Source organism: Desmodus rotundus, chromosome 12 (genome assembly GCF_022682495.2).
Source record: "Desmodus rotundus isolate HL8 chromosome 12, HLdesRot8A.1, whole genome shotgun sequence".
NCBI classification, from domain to species: domain Eukaryota; kingdom Metazoa; phylum Chordata; class Mammalia; order Chiroptera; family Phyllostomidae; genus Desmodus; species Desmodus rotundus.
The window spans coordinates 19,403,149-19,420,062 of NC_071398.1; the positions used below are offsets into that span (position 1 = coordinate 19,403,149).

Genomic DNA, 16,914 nt, shown 5'->3' on the forward strand with positions numbered 1-16,914 from the left:
TCCGTTTGTCCACTGATTCTCCCCGGTGGATGCTCAGTAGACTTTGTCTTAGGCCTTCTTCCCTCAGAGGCGGGTGTTCTGCTCTTCCCGGTCAATTATTGGAGACTCGTGAGCAAATGGAAACCATATTACTCAACTGCTCAGCAGATGGAGATGTTTGCCTGGATCCTCCCTGGGAAACGCTGCCTGGGTTTGCTGTCTGAGTGCAGCATACTGCGTGCAGAACTGGGGTGGATAATCGGACTTGCCAGGGAGGGAAAAAGCAGCCCCAAGTCCACGCTGTAAGTTCTGCAACACAGGGATAAACACAGCTCTGCGTTTACTTTTTCCTGTGCTCTCTGGAGCCAGGAGCATAGCAGGCCCTCAGTCCACATTCACTGAGTGAACCGGGCCTTGTGTGGTGTGGGTGCGATCACAGCTTGTCTCTCTGGGTCTGACTTTGCACCAATACTGACGTGAGAGCGTGCACAAGGCAGAGCCTGCTGCGTGCATTATCTCATTTAATTCTCTCAAAACAGGAAGAGCCATTGAATTTACTAGCCCCGCCTTGTGGCCAAGGATGTCCCCTCTGAAGACATGGGAGCATGAGTGCAGCGGCTAAAATCTCCGGGACATTTGGACATCACCAAATGAAGCGGGTTGGGGTTAAATGAACTCACAAACATGCAGTGCCTGGCGCCTGGGAGGCGGCAGCAGATGGTAGTTCTGATATTCGAGGAGGGGGATAGCGTAACCAGTGGGTAAGGTTTTAGACCTTGGAGTCAGAAAAACCTGGGTTTGATTGCCACACTACCATCTATAGGTCGTGTGACTCCGGGTGTTTCTGAATGTCTCTGAGCCCTGGCTTCCCCAACTGTAAAGTGGGTACTACAGTACTAATTCAGTGAGTGGTTGAAAGTTTAAATTAGGTATAATATATGTGATGTAATGTAATGCATCTAGCACATTACCTGGCATAGAGTAAGTGCTCAGAAAATGGTAACCTGTTTTCCTGCCTTCGCAGTGGAAGCCCAGCTCTAGAGCTTCATGTCAAACGTCTCAAGTAAGCGCCTCATCTGTACTCCCTGAACAGTGTGGGGAAATGTATGGGGAAAGCTGCGTCTCGCCTGGGGCCTCAGAGCTACCCAGGGGAAGTCTCCTCTGTAATTGGGTGTATTTACTGTGCAGCGGGCATGGTTTAAGAAGATAGGAGAGAGGAGCTGGCCTACAGCTGAAAGGGCATGGGCTTTGTAGGTGTAGGGAGGCTTCAGATCCTCCTTGACCTTAGGAACGGAACTCGGTTCCCGAGGTTGTGCTTCAGATCTGGAAGATGAGCTGACAGTAACTGCAGATGGAGGTTGTCCTGAGGAATAACTGAAATACTTGTGTGTTAGCAGGTGGTCAGCTCAGCAGCCTTTATGTGACCTGTGATTGTCCCTGTGCAGTGTCACCAAGGCCAGGGGGACCAGGCTCTCCTTTGGCTAATGACGATTCTAAGGCTGTCTTACGCTGTCTGTGGCTCCTTGTCCTGTCAGGGAGGGGTGGTTGGTGTGGCACTTTTCAGTGTGGTGTTGGGGCGGTGTCACAGGCTTGCAGTTGGCCAGCACTGGGGTTGTGCCTTCTGGGGAAGGGTGGGTTCTGCCATCCTGCAGCACCTCCGACCAGTTGAGAATGGAGGCTGCTAACCTATAGAGCAGGGGTGTCCAGCCTTTTGGAGTCTCTGGGCCACACTGGGAGTAGAGGAATTAATTGTCTTGGGCCACACATTGAATACACAAACACTAATGAAAACTGATGGGCAAAAAAAAAGGTTTGGAGTAAAATTTATAATTTTACAATTTACAATTTCGTGTTGGGCTGCATGCAGCCCGCGGGCCGTGGTATAGAGGGCACTTTGTCAGCCAGGGTTTTCAGACTTGAGAGGAAGCCATGGAAAAAGCAGAGTCTCTCCTCTGACACATAAAACGCTGGTGTCGGTGACCCTTACGTCAATGAAGGTCCCAGGGATTTGTGAGCAGGAGAGTTTCTGAGCCAAATGCTAACTTCAAAACTAGTGCAGCTTCAGACCCCCCACCTGTGGCTCGCAACCTGGAGATGAAAGAGGAGACAGTGTAGCCTTTAGAAAGGAGACTAGGCCTGGCACTGGGGCGCCTGGATTTCAGACGTGACTTATCCCGCCACCCTTTGTAGTTGTGCTTTTCCCTCTGCACGCCCCTGCGAGGCAGGCTGGCCGGCCAAGCCCTGCTGACTGGCGCTGCTTTGCAGCGTGTGGAGAGGGGTTACAGCCCACCTTCGCCCCTCCGCAGACTCCAGCCCCGGTGACCGGAGCCGTTCTCAGTGCGCGTTTGGGATCCCGATAAATGTAACTTGAATTATAACACTAAAGGCTTGGTGATATTGATTAACCAACAGGATAGGTTTAGCTTAGCAGACCCCTCCCTCCCCCGCATCCCGTGTCACCCATATGGCAGCAGGGGCTTTGCCTGTGTTTGCCCTACAACTTGTGCCGCCGTCAGCCTGCTGGCCTTCCCAGATGCGTCCCCAGGTGGACAGTTGTGATTTCTCGCTCACTGTGTGCAGAGCACCAGACTCAGCGAGGGGGCTAGCGCTAGGGATGCAAAGAATCGTGGTTCCAGTCTGTCCTCAAGGACTTTACCAAAGAGCTGTGGAGGCAGAATGTGCACGTGAGACGGAGTTGGTGACTGCGCCGGCGCCTTGCTGCGCACAGAATGAGGGGTCGCTGAGTCCTTCAGCGTTCAGAGGAGTGATCGCTTCCTGGGGTGGTCAGGAAAAGCAGGGGGTGGGACTTGAGCTGGACTTTGAAGGCTGAATAGGATGTGGGGCAGATGGGAAGTGTATAAGGAGTAGAATGAGCCGGGCCCAGTGAGAAGGCGGGTCTGGCTGGAGTGGAAAGTTGGGCTGGGCAGCCGGACTTCAAGACTAGAGAGGTCAGCCTGGCCCTGTTAGAGTCTCCCGGAGTGCCAGGTAAGGAGTGTGGGCTCGATTCATGGTACAGTCTTCCTTTCGTGGCTCAGGCATTGCCCCAAAGCGCCAGGCCAGTGCTCTCCAAGCTGATGGTATTAGTTCTCGTGGTTCCCCCTCTAGAGGGGCTATTGTTTCTTTGTTTGTCTTGTCTTCCTGGATATGAAGACTATTCTGCCCCTAAGTACAAGGGTACAGAGAGAGAGACTTGGGGCGCTGGGACCTCAGGAATTGAGCAGCCATCATTTCATAGTAGCCTGGGGTGTCCTGAGTAAGCCCTGGTAGGATTTGGGGTTGGGGAGGCCTTCCAGCTGGCGTGGAGCCAGTGAGAAAGGTGCTGCTGGGCTGCACAGTCAGGGGGTGTTGAGCACAAAGATCCCCCTTTCCCATGCCTCCCTTCCAGAGACCCTGTTACTCTGACAAACTGTCACCTGGCACTAGAGCCCTGTTCCTCATACTCATTCACTGTCCGGTCTCTATAAGACTTTGCAGTCCTCAAAGCTCCTTAAACGCCATTCAAATCCACACCACCCACCGCTGCAGATCACTCTGACTTCTGTGGCTCCTTACTGCCACCAGAATGCATTGCCAGTTCCTCTGTCCAGCACATGGCCGGGAGCAGCGTCTCCAGTCCCCACCTCTCCTCCACCTGTGTCCTTTACTCTGCCACACCAAATGCCTCCTCCATCCTCTAAGCCTTTGTTCATGCTGTTCCTCTCAGGGCTGCTTCATCCTGAACAGCTCCAGACCTCATCCCTCAGAACCCCTCCCAAATGCTGACCCTCAGGAAGCCACACCTAATTCCTGCCACTCCAAAGATACTAATCATTCTCTCTCCTGCCTGCTCCCACCTCACCTTGCACACCAGAGTCTGGGTTTTTTTTTTCTGCTTTGCACAAAAGTTCTCTTGTACTTTCGTTTCTTCTCCCCTCACCCCACCCCAGCAGAGAGCCCCTCTAGGGCAGGGAATACATCCCACAGGTTGGCTCTAGATCAGGGAAGCGTGCTCTTTCCAGTTGCTCATTTGTGACCTGAACCAAGGTGACAGGCAGAGAGGTGATTCCAGGCCGGCTTGTGCGCTGCTGGCGGGGCTGGCTCTTCTTCGGATCCCATGCTGAAACCTGGTGGATATCTCATCACTCCCACTGCTGGCGCTGCTCTAACCCGTGTGGAGCAGAAACGTGGCCCGGCCTCCTTGGGAGCGCTGTTGGCAGCCAGAGTGCCCTGCAGGCTGTCAGGTCAGGAGTGGAAGACACAGCTGCTTCCAGCGACCTTGGTGATTCCCCCATCCAGGACTCCTCAAAAATAAGGAGACACAGGTTAAGAGACCTTTGTGGAACACAAGTCATTCTCGGTTTTCAGACTATTCACAAACTCTTTAGATAGAGTAAAATCTTAAATCCAGTCTCTTAGGATTTAAAAAGAGTTTGCTGCTGCATTGGCCGGGAATCGAACCCGGGCCTCCCGCGTGGCAGGCGAGAATTCTACCACTGAACCACCAATGCTCCAGATGTTAACAGCTGTGTGAGCATCTCCTTTTAATTCCAATCCTGAATCTGCTTCTATATATACTGACTCAAAATATAAGGCCAGGCTCTAATGCTGCCACATCCACACACAGCTGCAAGAACAGAAAGCTTATGTGAAGGCAGGAGGCAGAATGTGAGAGAGGGATTGAGTCTGTGTGTCTGTGTGTGCGTGTGTGCGTGTGAGAAAGAGAGAGGTGCCCTCAGACCTTAGGGTAGAACCTAGTGCTCAAGTCTTTCATTCTCAGTAGCAAAAGGCACAGTGAGGACTTTGGGTGACTTTCTCCCCTGCGATGTCTGTGACCTCCCATTCCATGTTCACATGTGTGTTGAGCTGTTCTCAGGTTTCATCCCAGCTTCCCCCCGGAGACTGGCTAAGGCTGAGGGGTGCAGCAGGAGTCCCCTCACTGGTGAAGGGCATGCAGGCCTTGGTGCCACAGCTAGTAGTGCCTCCCTGGAGAACCAATCTGCCGTCCACACACTCACTGAGCAGGGACGTGTGGTTAGAGATTCTCGGGGCCTTTGGCTGCTGCGGGCCTGGCATGGTTGCAGAAACTGACTCCTCCAGCTGGATCTTGGTGTGAGAAGGAAACCTGCCAGGGAAAGGCAAAAAAAGAAAAAACAGCACTGCATTGGCCGGGAATCGAACCCGGGCCTCCCGCGTGGCAGGCGAGAATTCTACCACTGAACCACCAATGCTCCAGCTGTTTACTCATACATCGTTAGGGTTTTTCTCAAGGGGCTGCTGCAGGCTTGGCATGGTTGAGGAGACTGGTTCAGAGGAGTGCTGGCAGATGATGGCCTCATCTGGCTGGTTTGTCCAGTTTGGAAAACCAAACCGGTTTATATAGAACCGTCCTTGCTGGGCCTTACTGAACTGCTTTGGGAGTGGGGGCCTGTGCAACTGACATCGAGCTTCCAGAAGGAGGCCCTTGGTGTATCTGTAACCCTCAGCCCCTGGGGTGGGCTTGGTGGAAGCTCGTCCTATAAAGATCAGAGGAAGAGGCCATTTGTGGAGCTCCTTCTTCACATACTGGGCTCCGCTCTCACATCCACCAGCCTAGGAGCCATGCCAGTTTTCTTTACCAGTTTGCAAGTGCCTGGCACAGAATACGAGCCCCACACAGCTTGCTGTGTTAAGGCTTTATCAAACCCTACCCAACCCCTCATTGAACAACCTTTTTGCAGGAGTGGTCACTGCCACATAAAATAGCACACCTTTGAACAGCTCTAAATACTAGCAGGTTCTTGACCCTGAACTAGAACCACATAGACTAACTGATACCTTTTGGACTTGACTGTCTTTAAATTCTTCGAGCAAACTTGAGACCCCCTCTTTATGCCACAGGCGAGCAGTGTTTCTGCCATGAATGGACACAAAATGATTAGGCAGTGTGTCTAGGCGGCTGCTTTGAAAAGCCCGCAAGCTCTATACCGCCCTCATCATACCTTCATCTGCTACACTGGCGCCGGTCCCTCGTGCCTGGGCAATAGGATGTCTTCCCTCCCCATCCATTTCTGGGCTCTGAAAACAGAGACTGGTCCCTGGTGGGTCTGGGCCTCCCTCTGCTCTTTCCCACTCCAGGTGGGGCCTGTCATGGGAACACCCCCTGGGGGACCACAGGTGCCACTTCCCTCAGGCTGTCCTCCCTGTTAGCATCACTCCCCAGACAGATACCTCAGAGCCGTATCTGCACTTCCTTTCCTCTGCCGTATTATATGGGCTTCTAATACTTTCTGTTCAATTTAAAGAAGACCCTTCCTGCACTTTCCCACAGCCTCAGCCATCCCTCAGCCTCCACTTCCTGCCCCTGATAGCTATGGTGGTCTGCTGTGGGCATTTCTCAGTCGCCTTCCACGCCTAATTAAAGTACCTAATTAAAACACAGATCTGAGTGAGTCACCCCATTGCCAGAAAATTCACCACCTTGTCATCTCTGGCATCTCCTTCCACAAGCCAGACTCCTGGTCCCTCCCTAAGTATGCCTATCTTTTCAGAGCTCCTTGCCTTTGGCCAGACTCTTCCCTGGCCGGAGGTGCCCTGCCTGCCTTCCCTTTCTCTGTGCCTGGAAGGTGCCTGTTGATCTTCCTAAGGTCTGGCACAAATGGCACCTCCCAGGCAGCCCGAGAAAGTTAGCCTGTGGCATTTTTCTTGCTTCTGTGTTGCTTCTGCCACATTGCTGCAGCTACGTTCTTGTTTGTATGTGGGTCTTGCCCGTTGGACTGGGACCTGATTCTGCACCATCCCCAGAAGTAATGATGCGGACCCAGAGAACCTCGTGGGCACCTGACGGGAGGGTTGAGCAGGTGTTGACTAAAGATGGTTGGTCAGCTGATTTGACTTTGCAGTTTTTGTTCTCCAACATGACGTTCTCTTGCATTCTGTCAGATTCCCAGAAGTGAGGTAGCTCCACTGTTCCTCGTTCTGTTGTACATACACGAAGGGAAACTGAGACCCAGAATAGGGAAACGACCATGACCCAGTCAGCAGCAGAACTGGGAAAGGCCTACCCTGAGATGCCTGATCCTGACTCCTAACCAAGTCATCTCTCTCCCTCCTCCCAGCCCGGGCCCCGTAGCCAGCAGCAGGGGAGGCCTGGTTCCACCGGTCCTGCAGCCCCTCTCCCCTCTCTCTCCAGGCTGGTCCGGGAGTTCGTGGCCCAGAACAACACCGTGCAAATCAAGCATGTGATCCAGACCTTGTCTCAGGAGTTTGCCCTGTCTCAGCACCCCCACAGTCGGAAAGGGGGTCTCATCGGCCTGGCTGCCTGCTCTATCGCACTGGGCAAGGTGGGCCTTTCTCCTAGAGGGACAGACACACCAGCCATGGCCTTGACTCTGATCCCACACCCAACAGGGCTTTGCAGACCTGTATCTTATTGCCACGGTCTTGCAGCCTTATTTCCTGGCACCGCCCCTATCCTGGGAGGCCAGCCTACAAAGGGTGTTTAAACACAGCCCCACGCAAAAGGCCTGAGCATCTCCAAGGGAGCTGGGATGTCAGCTGGCACTGGGGGATGGGGGCCTGGGGGCTGGCCCCTTTTGAGCTGTTTCTCTTCCTTCCCACCATAGGACTCAGGGCTCTACCTGAAGGAGTTGATCGAGCCGGTGCTGACCTGCTTCAACGACGCAGACAGCAGGCTGCGCTACTACGCCTGCGAGGCGCTCTACAACATCGTCAAGGTGGCCCGGGGCGCTGTGCTGCCCCACTTCAACGTGCTCTTTGACGGGCTGAGTAAGGTGACCGCTCCTCACTCTGGCTGGGCTGCGCTTGCTCCACACACCTAGCTTGACCTTCTGGGACCTGGAATGCTTGGGCCCCTTTTCCCAGATGCAGGCAGAGCAGATAAACACGTGGCTAGCAGGAACACGTGTCGGTTCAGTCTAGTCATTTTTTTCTAAAATGGGCTTTTATTTACATTTTTTTCCATTTCTCTATTAACTTATCCTTACTGAATTTAATGAAATATGAGTTCACCACAAACTAGAGGGGAAAAACCTGAGAGTTTGAAAAGCACTAAACTCCCTTATCGAAGGTGAAGATGGTGCATCTGTATACAGACCCTATTTCCCCTGCGAGGAGAGCGCCAGCCCCATAAGCACTAGAAACAGCTCCACTTAGAAAGGCGCTGGTCCCTAATGCCCCCTCTGCCCCTCTCTCGGCTTCGTGGAGCACCCCACCCAGGCACCGCGTCCTGAAGCTCTGCTGCCCCGCCAACTGCACAGTCGTTTCCGGAGTATCGGCCTCACAGCTGCCTCGGTCCCCTCCTCCAAGAGTGGAGAGAGGACCCAGCAAGTTAAGATCCAGAACTCTGAGGAAGGCTGACAGAAAGCAACCACCTGACCCAGAGGCGGCAGGCCCCAGAGACCCTACACAGAATGGGGATGCCCACCACATCTCAACTCCTTAGCTGGGTTCCATTTCGCCCATTCCTGCTTCCCCGCCTGCCTTCCTCTGACTGACTCACCGAAAGAGATACCTGTTCAGTGTTCCGAGCTGTGCCAGGGCCTCGGTTGTGGTTTCCAGTAGATACCTTGACCTTAGCCGTCACTCTCCTTCTGTGTCTTGCAGCTGGCTGCTGACCCAGATCCCAATGTGAAAAGTGGATCTGAGCTCCTGGACCGCCTGTTAAAGGTATTCGGACTTGGTTTCCACTTCGCTGTTTAGAATCTCTTTCTTGCATCTGTCTGTACAGCTTATAACTTCTATCACTGGGAACACTCTTCCTAATTTACGTAAATTTTTTCCCTTACACACAGTAAAATTGACCCTGATGTACAGTTTGATGGTGAATGTGTAGACTTATGTCACTGGTGCAGTCAGTACGCAGAGCTGTTCTATCTCCCATTTCCCTCTGTGGCTGCCTGACCCCTGCAGCCAGCCCTGGGCCAGTACTTCAGCCAGGTGAGGCAGCCCCTGGCCTCTGGCTGTCTCTCAGCAGCTCACGTGCCTTTGACCCACAGGACATCGTGACGGAGAGCAACAAGTTTGACCTGGTGGGCTTCATCCCCTTGCTGCGGGAGCGGATTTACTCCAACAACCAGTACGCCCGGCAGTTCATCATCTCCTGGGTAAGGGCGGCCCCGTGACACTTCCTTGGGCCATGAGGAGCCTCTGCTTAGTCACATCTGCTCTCCGGTACGCCCTGGGCGGGCCTGTGGGTGCAGAGACGCCTTCACGTTATCCTTGGCATAGCCAGTGACCCCAGATGATCTGAAAACACGTTTGCTCAGCTCTTCCCCCGAAGCCCATCCTGGTTGCCCGTGACGAGGATGCAGTTCTTTCTTTCATCTGGCAAACCCTGATTTCCCTTTGAAGCCAGTAGTGCTACTTCTGGCAGTCACACCTCTTCTAGCCTTTTCTGTCTTTTCCCACGTACTCCCTTCTGCCAGTGGCGTCTGACTTTCCTTGCAGTTACATTACTGTGCCCCTGCACTTTTAACCAGGGCAGTAGCTGCTAGCACCCCTCTCCGCCATGGGACACCTACAGTGCCATGAAATGCTGCCTCGGCGGGGCCCCTCTCGCTGCCCAGGCCCAGCAGACTGGGGAGGAGGAGGTGAAGGTTCTCAGGCTGGCTGATGTGACTGTCCCTCCTGGTTTCTTCCCCTGGGTCAGATCCTGGTTCTGGAGTCCGTGCCAGACATCAACCTGCTGGATTATTTGCCGGAGATCCTGGATGGGCTCTTTCAAATTCTGGGCGACAATGGCAAAGAGATTCGGAAAATGTGAGTGGAGGGAGGGGCAGACAGCCACCTCCTCTGGGACCCTTCGGTGCGCACACGTAGCCCACACTAGCAGACGGGTGGCAGCCGCAGAGCAAGAAGTTCCCTCTTTTCTTCCTGGCTTGTGTGCTTCCCACCGTGAAGAGCTAAGAGCTCATCAACCTCCAGCCCCTGAAAAGCATCCAGGCATCCCTGACAAGTTCAAAGAGTAGTCCCCTCTGGGTGGAGGCTCCTCCAGCCCTGGCTGGCATATGCTATGCCCCTTCTCCTCCTCTCATTGGCAGGTGCGAAGTGGTCCTTGGAGAGTTCTTGAAAGAAATTAAGAAGAACCCCTCCAGCGTTAAGTTTGCGGAGATGGCCAACATCCTGGTGATCCACTGCCAGACCACGGGTGAGTGTGCGAAGGCCCCATGGCCACCGCTGCCCCCTCAGAAGCACCTTTCTCTCTCACCGTCTCAGAAAGAGGCCTAGTCGGGGTGTGGACCAGTACGGCACTGGATTCCAGAGCACTGGAGCGGTGGGTTCTTGTGAGAGAGAGATTCAGGCTCCCTGTTAACGTGGAGGCCTTTTTGCTTGGTCTAACCCTGGAGACCTCTTGGTGGCAAGCTCAGCCTCAGCACTGTAAATAGAATTGCTTGGAGTTTAGGATTATGTTTCTGTTAGTTTCTGCTGAGCATCAAACCACTGCAAAACGTAATTGCTGAACACAGCAGTCACTTGTTACTGGTCACAAGTCTGCGAGTCCTTGGTGGCTTGGCTCACCTGGGCAAGGTGTGGCTGGCCTTGGTCGTGCACCCACAGTCAGCTGGAGGTTAGCTGAGTCTGGGTGGGCTAGGATGGCCTCACTCGTGTCTAGCAGTTGGCTGGCTGTCACCTGGGGCAACAGGGACAGTTGGTCTATGTGTCATCATCCCGCAGGCCAGCCCAAGTGCACTCATATGGCGTCAGCAAGGTGGTAGAAGTGAGCACGGCCTCTGGAGGCCTAGGCTCAAACCAGGCACACCACCACTTCCGCCACCTTCTTGTTGGCCAAAGTGGCATGGCCAGCCTGGGGTTAGGAGCTGAGGAAGTGGGCTCCCCCTTGATGAGGGAAACCGCAGAGCCCCGTCGTGCGGGGCCCGGATGCAGAGGGACCCAGAGAATCATGCCTACCCTGGCGATCTGCCAAAGACTTGTTCTGTTCCAACCTGACACTGCGTGTGCCTTTGGGAGGCAAGAAGCAAGGGCGGGGAGGTATCGGTGAGGCCAGAAGCAGTGCAAGCCCTCAGGTGCCCCGTCCCATCCTGTGGACACCGTCAGTGGGAGAGAGCACTCCAGCTGCTCACGCTGACACTCCTAGAACCCGCCTCTCCCCCTTCCAGACGACCTGATCCAGCTGACAGCCATGTGCTGGATGAGGGAGTTCATCCAGCTGGCGGGCCGCGTGATGCTGCCCTACTCCTCTGGGATCCTGACCGCCGTCTTGCCCTGCCTGGCCTATGACGACCGCAAGAAAAGTATCCTTTGCTCTGGAGAAAGGACACGAGAGTAGCCCCAAAGGGGCCTGTGAAGTTACAGGACCCTGGAGGGGGGGGTGGGGCTCCCTTTGGATGGAGTACCTCCACGTAGCCCCTAGGATCAAGGGAACAAGAGGAGTTGCTGAACACGGGCCGGGAGAGCCAAGACAGCACCAGGGACACAGAGCAAATGCCACTGTCGCCACAGTGCACCTGGTTACTTACAGATCTGGAACAGCTCTCCTGGGCCCCACAGTTCCAACCCCTGAGCTCACACTGCCCAGCCCTGGGTGGGGAGAAGCCTGTCGGTGGAAAGAAGGAGCCCTATAAGAAGATACGGGAGCATTTTGAGGGGACACCAGTGTGGCAGGAGGGCGTGGGCTCTGTTCAGACTGCCTGTCTGCCCACTAGCACACCTCTGAGGAGTACCGAGCCCCTGATCGATGCCAGGGACCTGGGTTTAGGGAAGCCCCCTGGACGGGACTGCTCCTTACATCGGTGCACTCAGGCATCAAGGAGGCCGCCAACGTGTGCAACCAGAGCCTGATGAAGCTGGTCACCCCTGAGGACGACGAGCCTGATGAGCCAAAGCCAGTGGTGCAGAGGCAGGCAGACCCCAACCCCGAGGACTCCGTGGCCAAGCAGGAGGGGACAGGCAGTGGTGAGTAGGCTCTGCTTCCTGTCCCTCACCTCCCAGGGAGGGCACCACGGAGCTAGAGGCCATAGTTGACTGAGTTGGGGCCTCACTAAACTATTTTCCACATGTTATCTCATGACAAACCAATAAGGTAGAAACTGCTACTATCCCCATTCTACAGATGGACACAGGGAAGATAGGTAACAGGACCGGATCTGGCAACTTCTAAGTAGCAGAGTTGGGATTTGAACCCTGGCAGTCTGTCTACAGAACCCACACTCTTAACCCTACTTCTTCAAAGACCATTACTCCTTTCCTTAATCTTTTTCTGGGCTCAACTACAGAAATAGTTTTCAGTATGGGAAGGTTTGGAGCGTGGCAGGAGCACAGGTTGCAGGGTCACTCGAATCTTTGAGGCTAACAGACTGAAGTCTGGAACTTTCCCTCAGGAGCCGAAAGAATTGCTAAAGCCATTCCCCCATTGCGAATCTCAGGCCTCTGTTTAGATATCTGAGGAGAATTTCAGGCACTCCTGCCTCATGGGCCTCCTCCCAGGGGTTTGGCCTGCTGGGTTGTTTCAGGTGTCAGGTTACATCTGTGACTTGGCCACTGGGAGCCACAGTAGCAAAACAGCTGGAGGCAGAACAGCACCCAGCTGGAGCATTGGTGGTTCAGTGGTAGAATTCTCGCCTGCCACGCGGGAGGCCCGGGTTCGATTCCCGGCCAATGCAGCAGCGGGAGACTTTTTGGCAGCTCCTTGAGAAAGAAAATTTCGGGAGTTAAGTTAGTATGGGCCTCCCAAGGCAGGAGCTTTCTTACTGAGCAATATAGAAGAATCCGGGATAGATATATTTTGTGAGCTTTCACTGATGTATGAGTATTTTTTATCTTTTCATTTTTAGATTCTCATTTTAGAGAAATTTGAAAGTAGGAGAAAATATAAAGAAGCAGGACTTTTCTCATTAAGAGGCAATCAGTATTAAAATTTTGGCATTTTTTTCCCATTGTATATGAGATCCTACAACTTACACAGGGTGGGGCAAAAGTAGGTTTACAGCTGTTCATGTTGAAAATAATACAATAATTAACAATACAAGAATAAGCTCTGTTTTGTGTGCTCACCACTGTAAACCCACCTGTGCCCCTCCCTGTGTGGTTCCACATCCTGCTGTTTTTGTTTGGGTGCTAGGTTTGGGGGTGGGGCTGTTGGGCTTTGTTTTGTTTTTTGCTTGACGAGTCACAACATGCAGAAGTTTGGACTATTTTATACTGATTTTAAAAGTTTGTTCCCTTTAATCCCGGCAGTTAGAAAGTAGAATAATGGCTGCTGAGCCTGGAGGGAAGGAGGAACTGGGACTGAATGCTAACAGACACCCGGTTTCTTTTGGGGGTGACGGAGATGTTCTGGAATTAAATAGTGGTGGTGTTTGCACAGCTTTGTGGATGTAGGAAAAAATTACCCAGGTGTACACCTTAATACGGTAAACCTTTGTCAAGAAATTTTATGATATGTGAATTATATCTCATTCATTTAAAAAAATAAAAAAAAAGCACCTCTTCCCCCACAGGGGAAGCCAGCAGCCTCCGCCCCCCTCTTTCTGCTCATGTGGCACCAAGTCAAGCCCTCTGGACAGGAACCACCGCGTCCTGCCGCTTGTGGCCGCTGCTAAGAAACCCGCTGGAGCAGCGGTGGCTCCGTGGTAGAGCTCTTGCCTGACACACGGCTGGCCCGGGTTCCATTCCTGGCCAGTGCAACTTATTTATTTAACTTGGTAGACAGCTTTCCTTAGTTTTCTTCAAACAGCTCCCTGCTCAGGAGAATCTTACCCGAAACCAAGACGCATGCAGGCAGCTTGGCTTCAGATTTTACTGCCTCATAAACAGCATTTCAGTAGACACAGAGCTCACTCTACAGTAGTTCCCAGAGATGGCAACAGCTGCTTTCGGGCTCCACATCCACTCCAGACCCGCCCAGCTTGTAATGAACCAGCACTTTCCCAGGTTGCCAGGAGAAGGTGCCAGCAAGCCAGAAGAGTGATGATTAAACTAGTCGGGTCCATTGTAGCCTCTCCCACTTCCTCCGATTATTCTGTTCCACTCTGCTGACCCAGGTCCTCCTGGAGAAGGCAGGAGCCTCCTGCCTGGTCCCCCTCACCCAGTGTCTCCCTCCCCAATCAGCCTGTGTTGCTGCATCCCACGGCACACCACGTTCTCCACCATGGGCCTCTAGACCAGACCCACGGCCTGGCCCTCTGGGCAGAAGCACGCACTCACCCACACAGTGCTTCACCCTCGCCTGTCCCTGCGCAGCCCCAGTGAGGGCAGGCTCACGTTTGTGCCATGCTGCTCCCAGCCCTCTTCACATGCCCTGCCTCTCCCCTAGCCCGACTGCTTGTGGGGGTCCACGGCGCAATGTTCTTCTCTGACTCTGAGTTTCTGCGGCACTTGATTATGTCCTCTCTGTTCCCCTCTGTGACATTCCCTAATTGTCTCAGGTGCCTGGACTGTGGGGCCAGAACTGCCTGCCCATGTGTCCTGGCTCTGTCAACTTCATGTCTGTTGCCCTTGGGCAAGTTGCGTGGTCTCAGATTCTAAGCCTCAGATTCCTTGTTTGTTAAATAGGGCAACGATAATAACACCTAGCCCGTAGTGTGATGGTTTCAAACAAGATTTTTACATGTAAAGCTCTTAGCACACGGCCCAGGCCCAACACTCAGTTACAAGTGCTTTAGTGTCTAGGTGTTTTAGTGCATCTTTATAATAGATCCGCCTACTTAGCAAGGTTCTCAGGGGTGGGGCTGTTCTCCCTTGTCTTTTGTCACCAGCACTGGCCAGGTGGTAAGGGGCCCCTGGGGGCCCTAAGTGAAGGATCAGAGAGGGTCAGGGATTGAAGTTCAGGTGGCAGGTGAGGAGCAGAGCTGTAAATAGGGTTTCAGTGGCAGGCTGGTGACTTCTGTGGGGCAACATTCCGTTCCAAAGTGTGGATGGGACTGGGTATATCAGCATCTCCTGTGGGCACTACAGATGCAGGTGAATCAGACCTAGGACCCGTCTGCCACGAGCTCAGGGTCAGATAGGCAGATGAGTAATCATGTGACTCTGGCCGTGGTCACGAAGGACTGGAGCCACCTGGCCAGGCTGCGTGGAGGTTATTTCAACTGGATCTTTTCTTTCTCTTGAGCTTCCACTCTCCCCCAACCCCACCCCCATTTTTTACTATACTTATAAAGGAAATACATGTCTCCTGTAGAGATTTTTGGGAAGAAACAGACATTCCTACAGGGGGGAGGCAAAGGTAAGCAATTATTAAATATAATTATCTGGCAAATACATTTAGCAGCATGTATCAAAAGCTTTTAAACACGTAACAAATGGTAGCTCGTTTATTGTCATAGCAAGCCTGTGGTGTCGGCACTGTCATTAGCCCCTTATACAGGTGAGAAAATAGAGATGAAGTCTAGTCACCTGACCAAGGGTCCCACGGCCAGTAAGTAGCGGAGCCAGGGCTCGCACCCAGGCCCAAGGGCCCAAGAGTCCCTCTGCCCATAGCCATGTTTACCCTGTGGTTCTCTGAAGAGGAAATTCATACAAAAGGGCAACTAAAGATGCTTGGCCTGGCTGGGAATCCAAGGATTGCAAAGCAAAACAATGTATGGTTTTTATTCAGCCTGGCAAACATTGAAAAGATGGCTAATACCCCTGTGTTGGGCTTTATGGGAATGATTACTCCATTCTTGAATATTATATGTTGGTAGAACCTTCCAAACGGGCAACTTGGCAATGTCTGTTGAAGTGTCAGAGGCCTGACCCCTCCGCAGCCCCCGTGTACATGGATCCTGGAGAAATGCTTACACTCGTGCACGAGGAAGCACGGGAGAGCATTCGGAGCCAGTTTCCGATGACATGTCATTTCATCTGTAAATATGTGTTTCTGGAAGACGAGAACAGGGAGGCCACCAGGGTCCCAGCTGCTCTTCCAGGTTGCTGGTGCAGGCTGGCCTGCCCAGTCTCCCCCACATGTCCCCCCCCCTTTCCCTGGGGCTGATGAGCAGGCCCAGCTCATGCCCACAGTCCTTCCTGCCCCCACCAAGTTGTGCCACGTCCCCCAAAGGTTCTCTGGGACTCGGGACAAGGAATAGCTCAGATTTTCTGTTTAACATGGAAATAAAGTTCCCCTTGGTAGGGGGCTGGAGGGTACTAGCTTCACGTCCACACCATAACACTGCTCCAAGATAGTACAAAGTGAAAAAGGCAAGTTACAAAAGATACTCTCTGCTTCTGTGTATGTTTACAAAACAAGAAGTAGGATCAGCCAAAAACGAGAGGGTGCTTGCCTAACTGGTAAAGCCGTCAGTTACCTGCACGCAGAGGGAAGGTCGAAGGTTAGGGAGGGAGCATGGCTTTGCTCCGTTTCTGATATTTTTAGAATGAGAAGATATTTTACTTACATAATTTAAAACTTTTAAGAGACCAAGGCTGGCACCATTTTAACAATATAAATAAAAATAGTTTTAATTTGTAACCCACAGAGTAAAATAAGTATCTAGGGGTCCATAATGATATGAATGGGTGGATGGATGGATGAGTAAATGGTGGAGAAGGGGCTGCTCTACCTTGTAGAAGAGTCCCAGTTAATAAATGTAGAAGGAAAGCGGAAAATAGAGTATTTCTATTAGGCAAACTCCACAGTAGTAATTGTTGTAGGTGAGATCCACTAATGGACGTTACAAATCAGTGGGATAATGCTTGAGGAAAAAACTGATCATTTGTCAAATCTCAACTATCTTCCCCAAGATAATTACTAATTACAAAAAGGAGAATAGTAACTTGATAGGGGAGAAACCCAGAAGACACTACTGTTATCAGGTGCAGAGGCTAAGCTAACCTCACCGGCAATGAGAAAAATAGACGTCGTTTCCCGAGATGCTGCACGGAGAGGCGCATCACTTAACCTGAACCTAGTCGCGGGAGAGCGTGAGAGAACAGCCCCAAATCAAGACATTCTGTTGACACAAAGTAACTGACCGGGGCTTCAGAAGTATCGAGTTCAGGAAAGCTACAGAAAGATAA

At 52.6% G+C, this 16,914-nt stretch overlaps 2 protein-coding genes and 3 non-coding genes across 7 annotated transcripts in view; 3 read left to right on the plus strand and 2 right to left on the minus strand.

Annotated features, from left to right (window-relative positions):
• The window catches only part of HYDIN (HYDIN axonemal central pair apparatus protein), a 338,541-nt gene extending 331,335 nt beyond the window's left edge, over positions 1-7,206 (plus strand). Inside the window, exon 86 of the transcript XR_008425734.1 lies at positions 7,127-7,206. The gene's annotated coding sequence lies outside the window, so the exon portion shown is untranslated. The remainder of the gene's footprint in view (positions 1-7,126) is intronic.
• VAC14 (VAC14 component of PIKFYVE complex) overlaps positions 1-16,914 on the plus strand; it is a 93,808-nt gene that overhangs the window by 6,801 nt on the left and 70,093 nt on the right. For 2 of the 3 annotated variants that reach the window (XM_045191885.2, XM_045191888.2), the window contains exons 2-9: positions 7,067-7,277; positions 7,560-7,727; positions 8,560-8,622; positions 8,952-9,059; positions 9,605-9,714; positions 9,996-10,102; positions 11,073-11,207; positions 11,716-11,868. In XM_045191885.2, coding sequence (XP_045047820.2) covers positions 7,067-7,277; positions 7,560-7,727; positions 8,560-8,622; positions 8,952-9,059; positions 9,605-9,714; positions 9,996-10,102; positions 11,073-11,207; positions 11,716-11,868 — 1,055 coding nt within the window. The remainder of the gene's footprint in view (positions 1-7,066; positions 7,278-7,559; positions 7,728-8,559; positions 8,623-8,951; positions 9,060-9,604; positions 9,715-9,995; positions 10,103-11,072; positions 11,208-11,715; positions 11,869-16,914) is intronic. The other variant, XM_024556104.3, reaches the window with a different exon arrangement.
• Positions 4,396-4,466, minus strand: TRNAG-GCC (transfer RNA glycine (anticodon GCC)). The gene has a single exon. It is a non-coding gene; the product is annotated as a tRNA-Gly (tRNA).
• On the minus strand, positions 5,116-5,186 carry TRNAG-GCC (transfer RNA glycine (anticodon GCC)). The gene has a single exon. It is a non-coding gene; the product is annotated as a tRNA-Gly (tRNA).
• Positions 12,505-12,575, plus strand: TRNAG-GCC (transfer RNA glycine (anticodon GCC)). The gene has a single exon. It is a non-coding gene; the product is annotated as a tRNA-Gly (tRNA).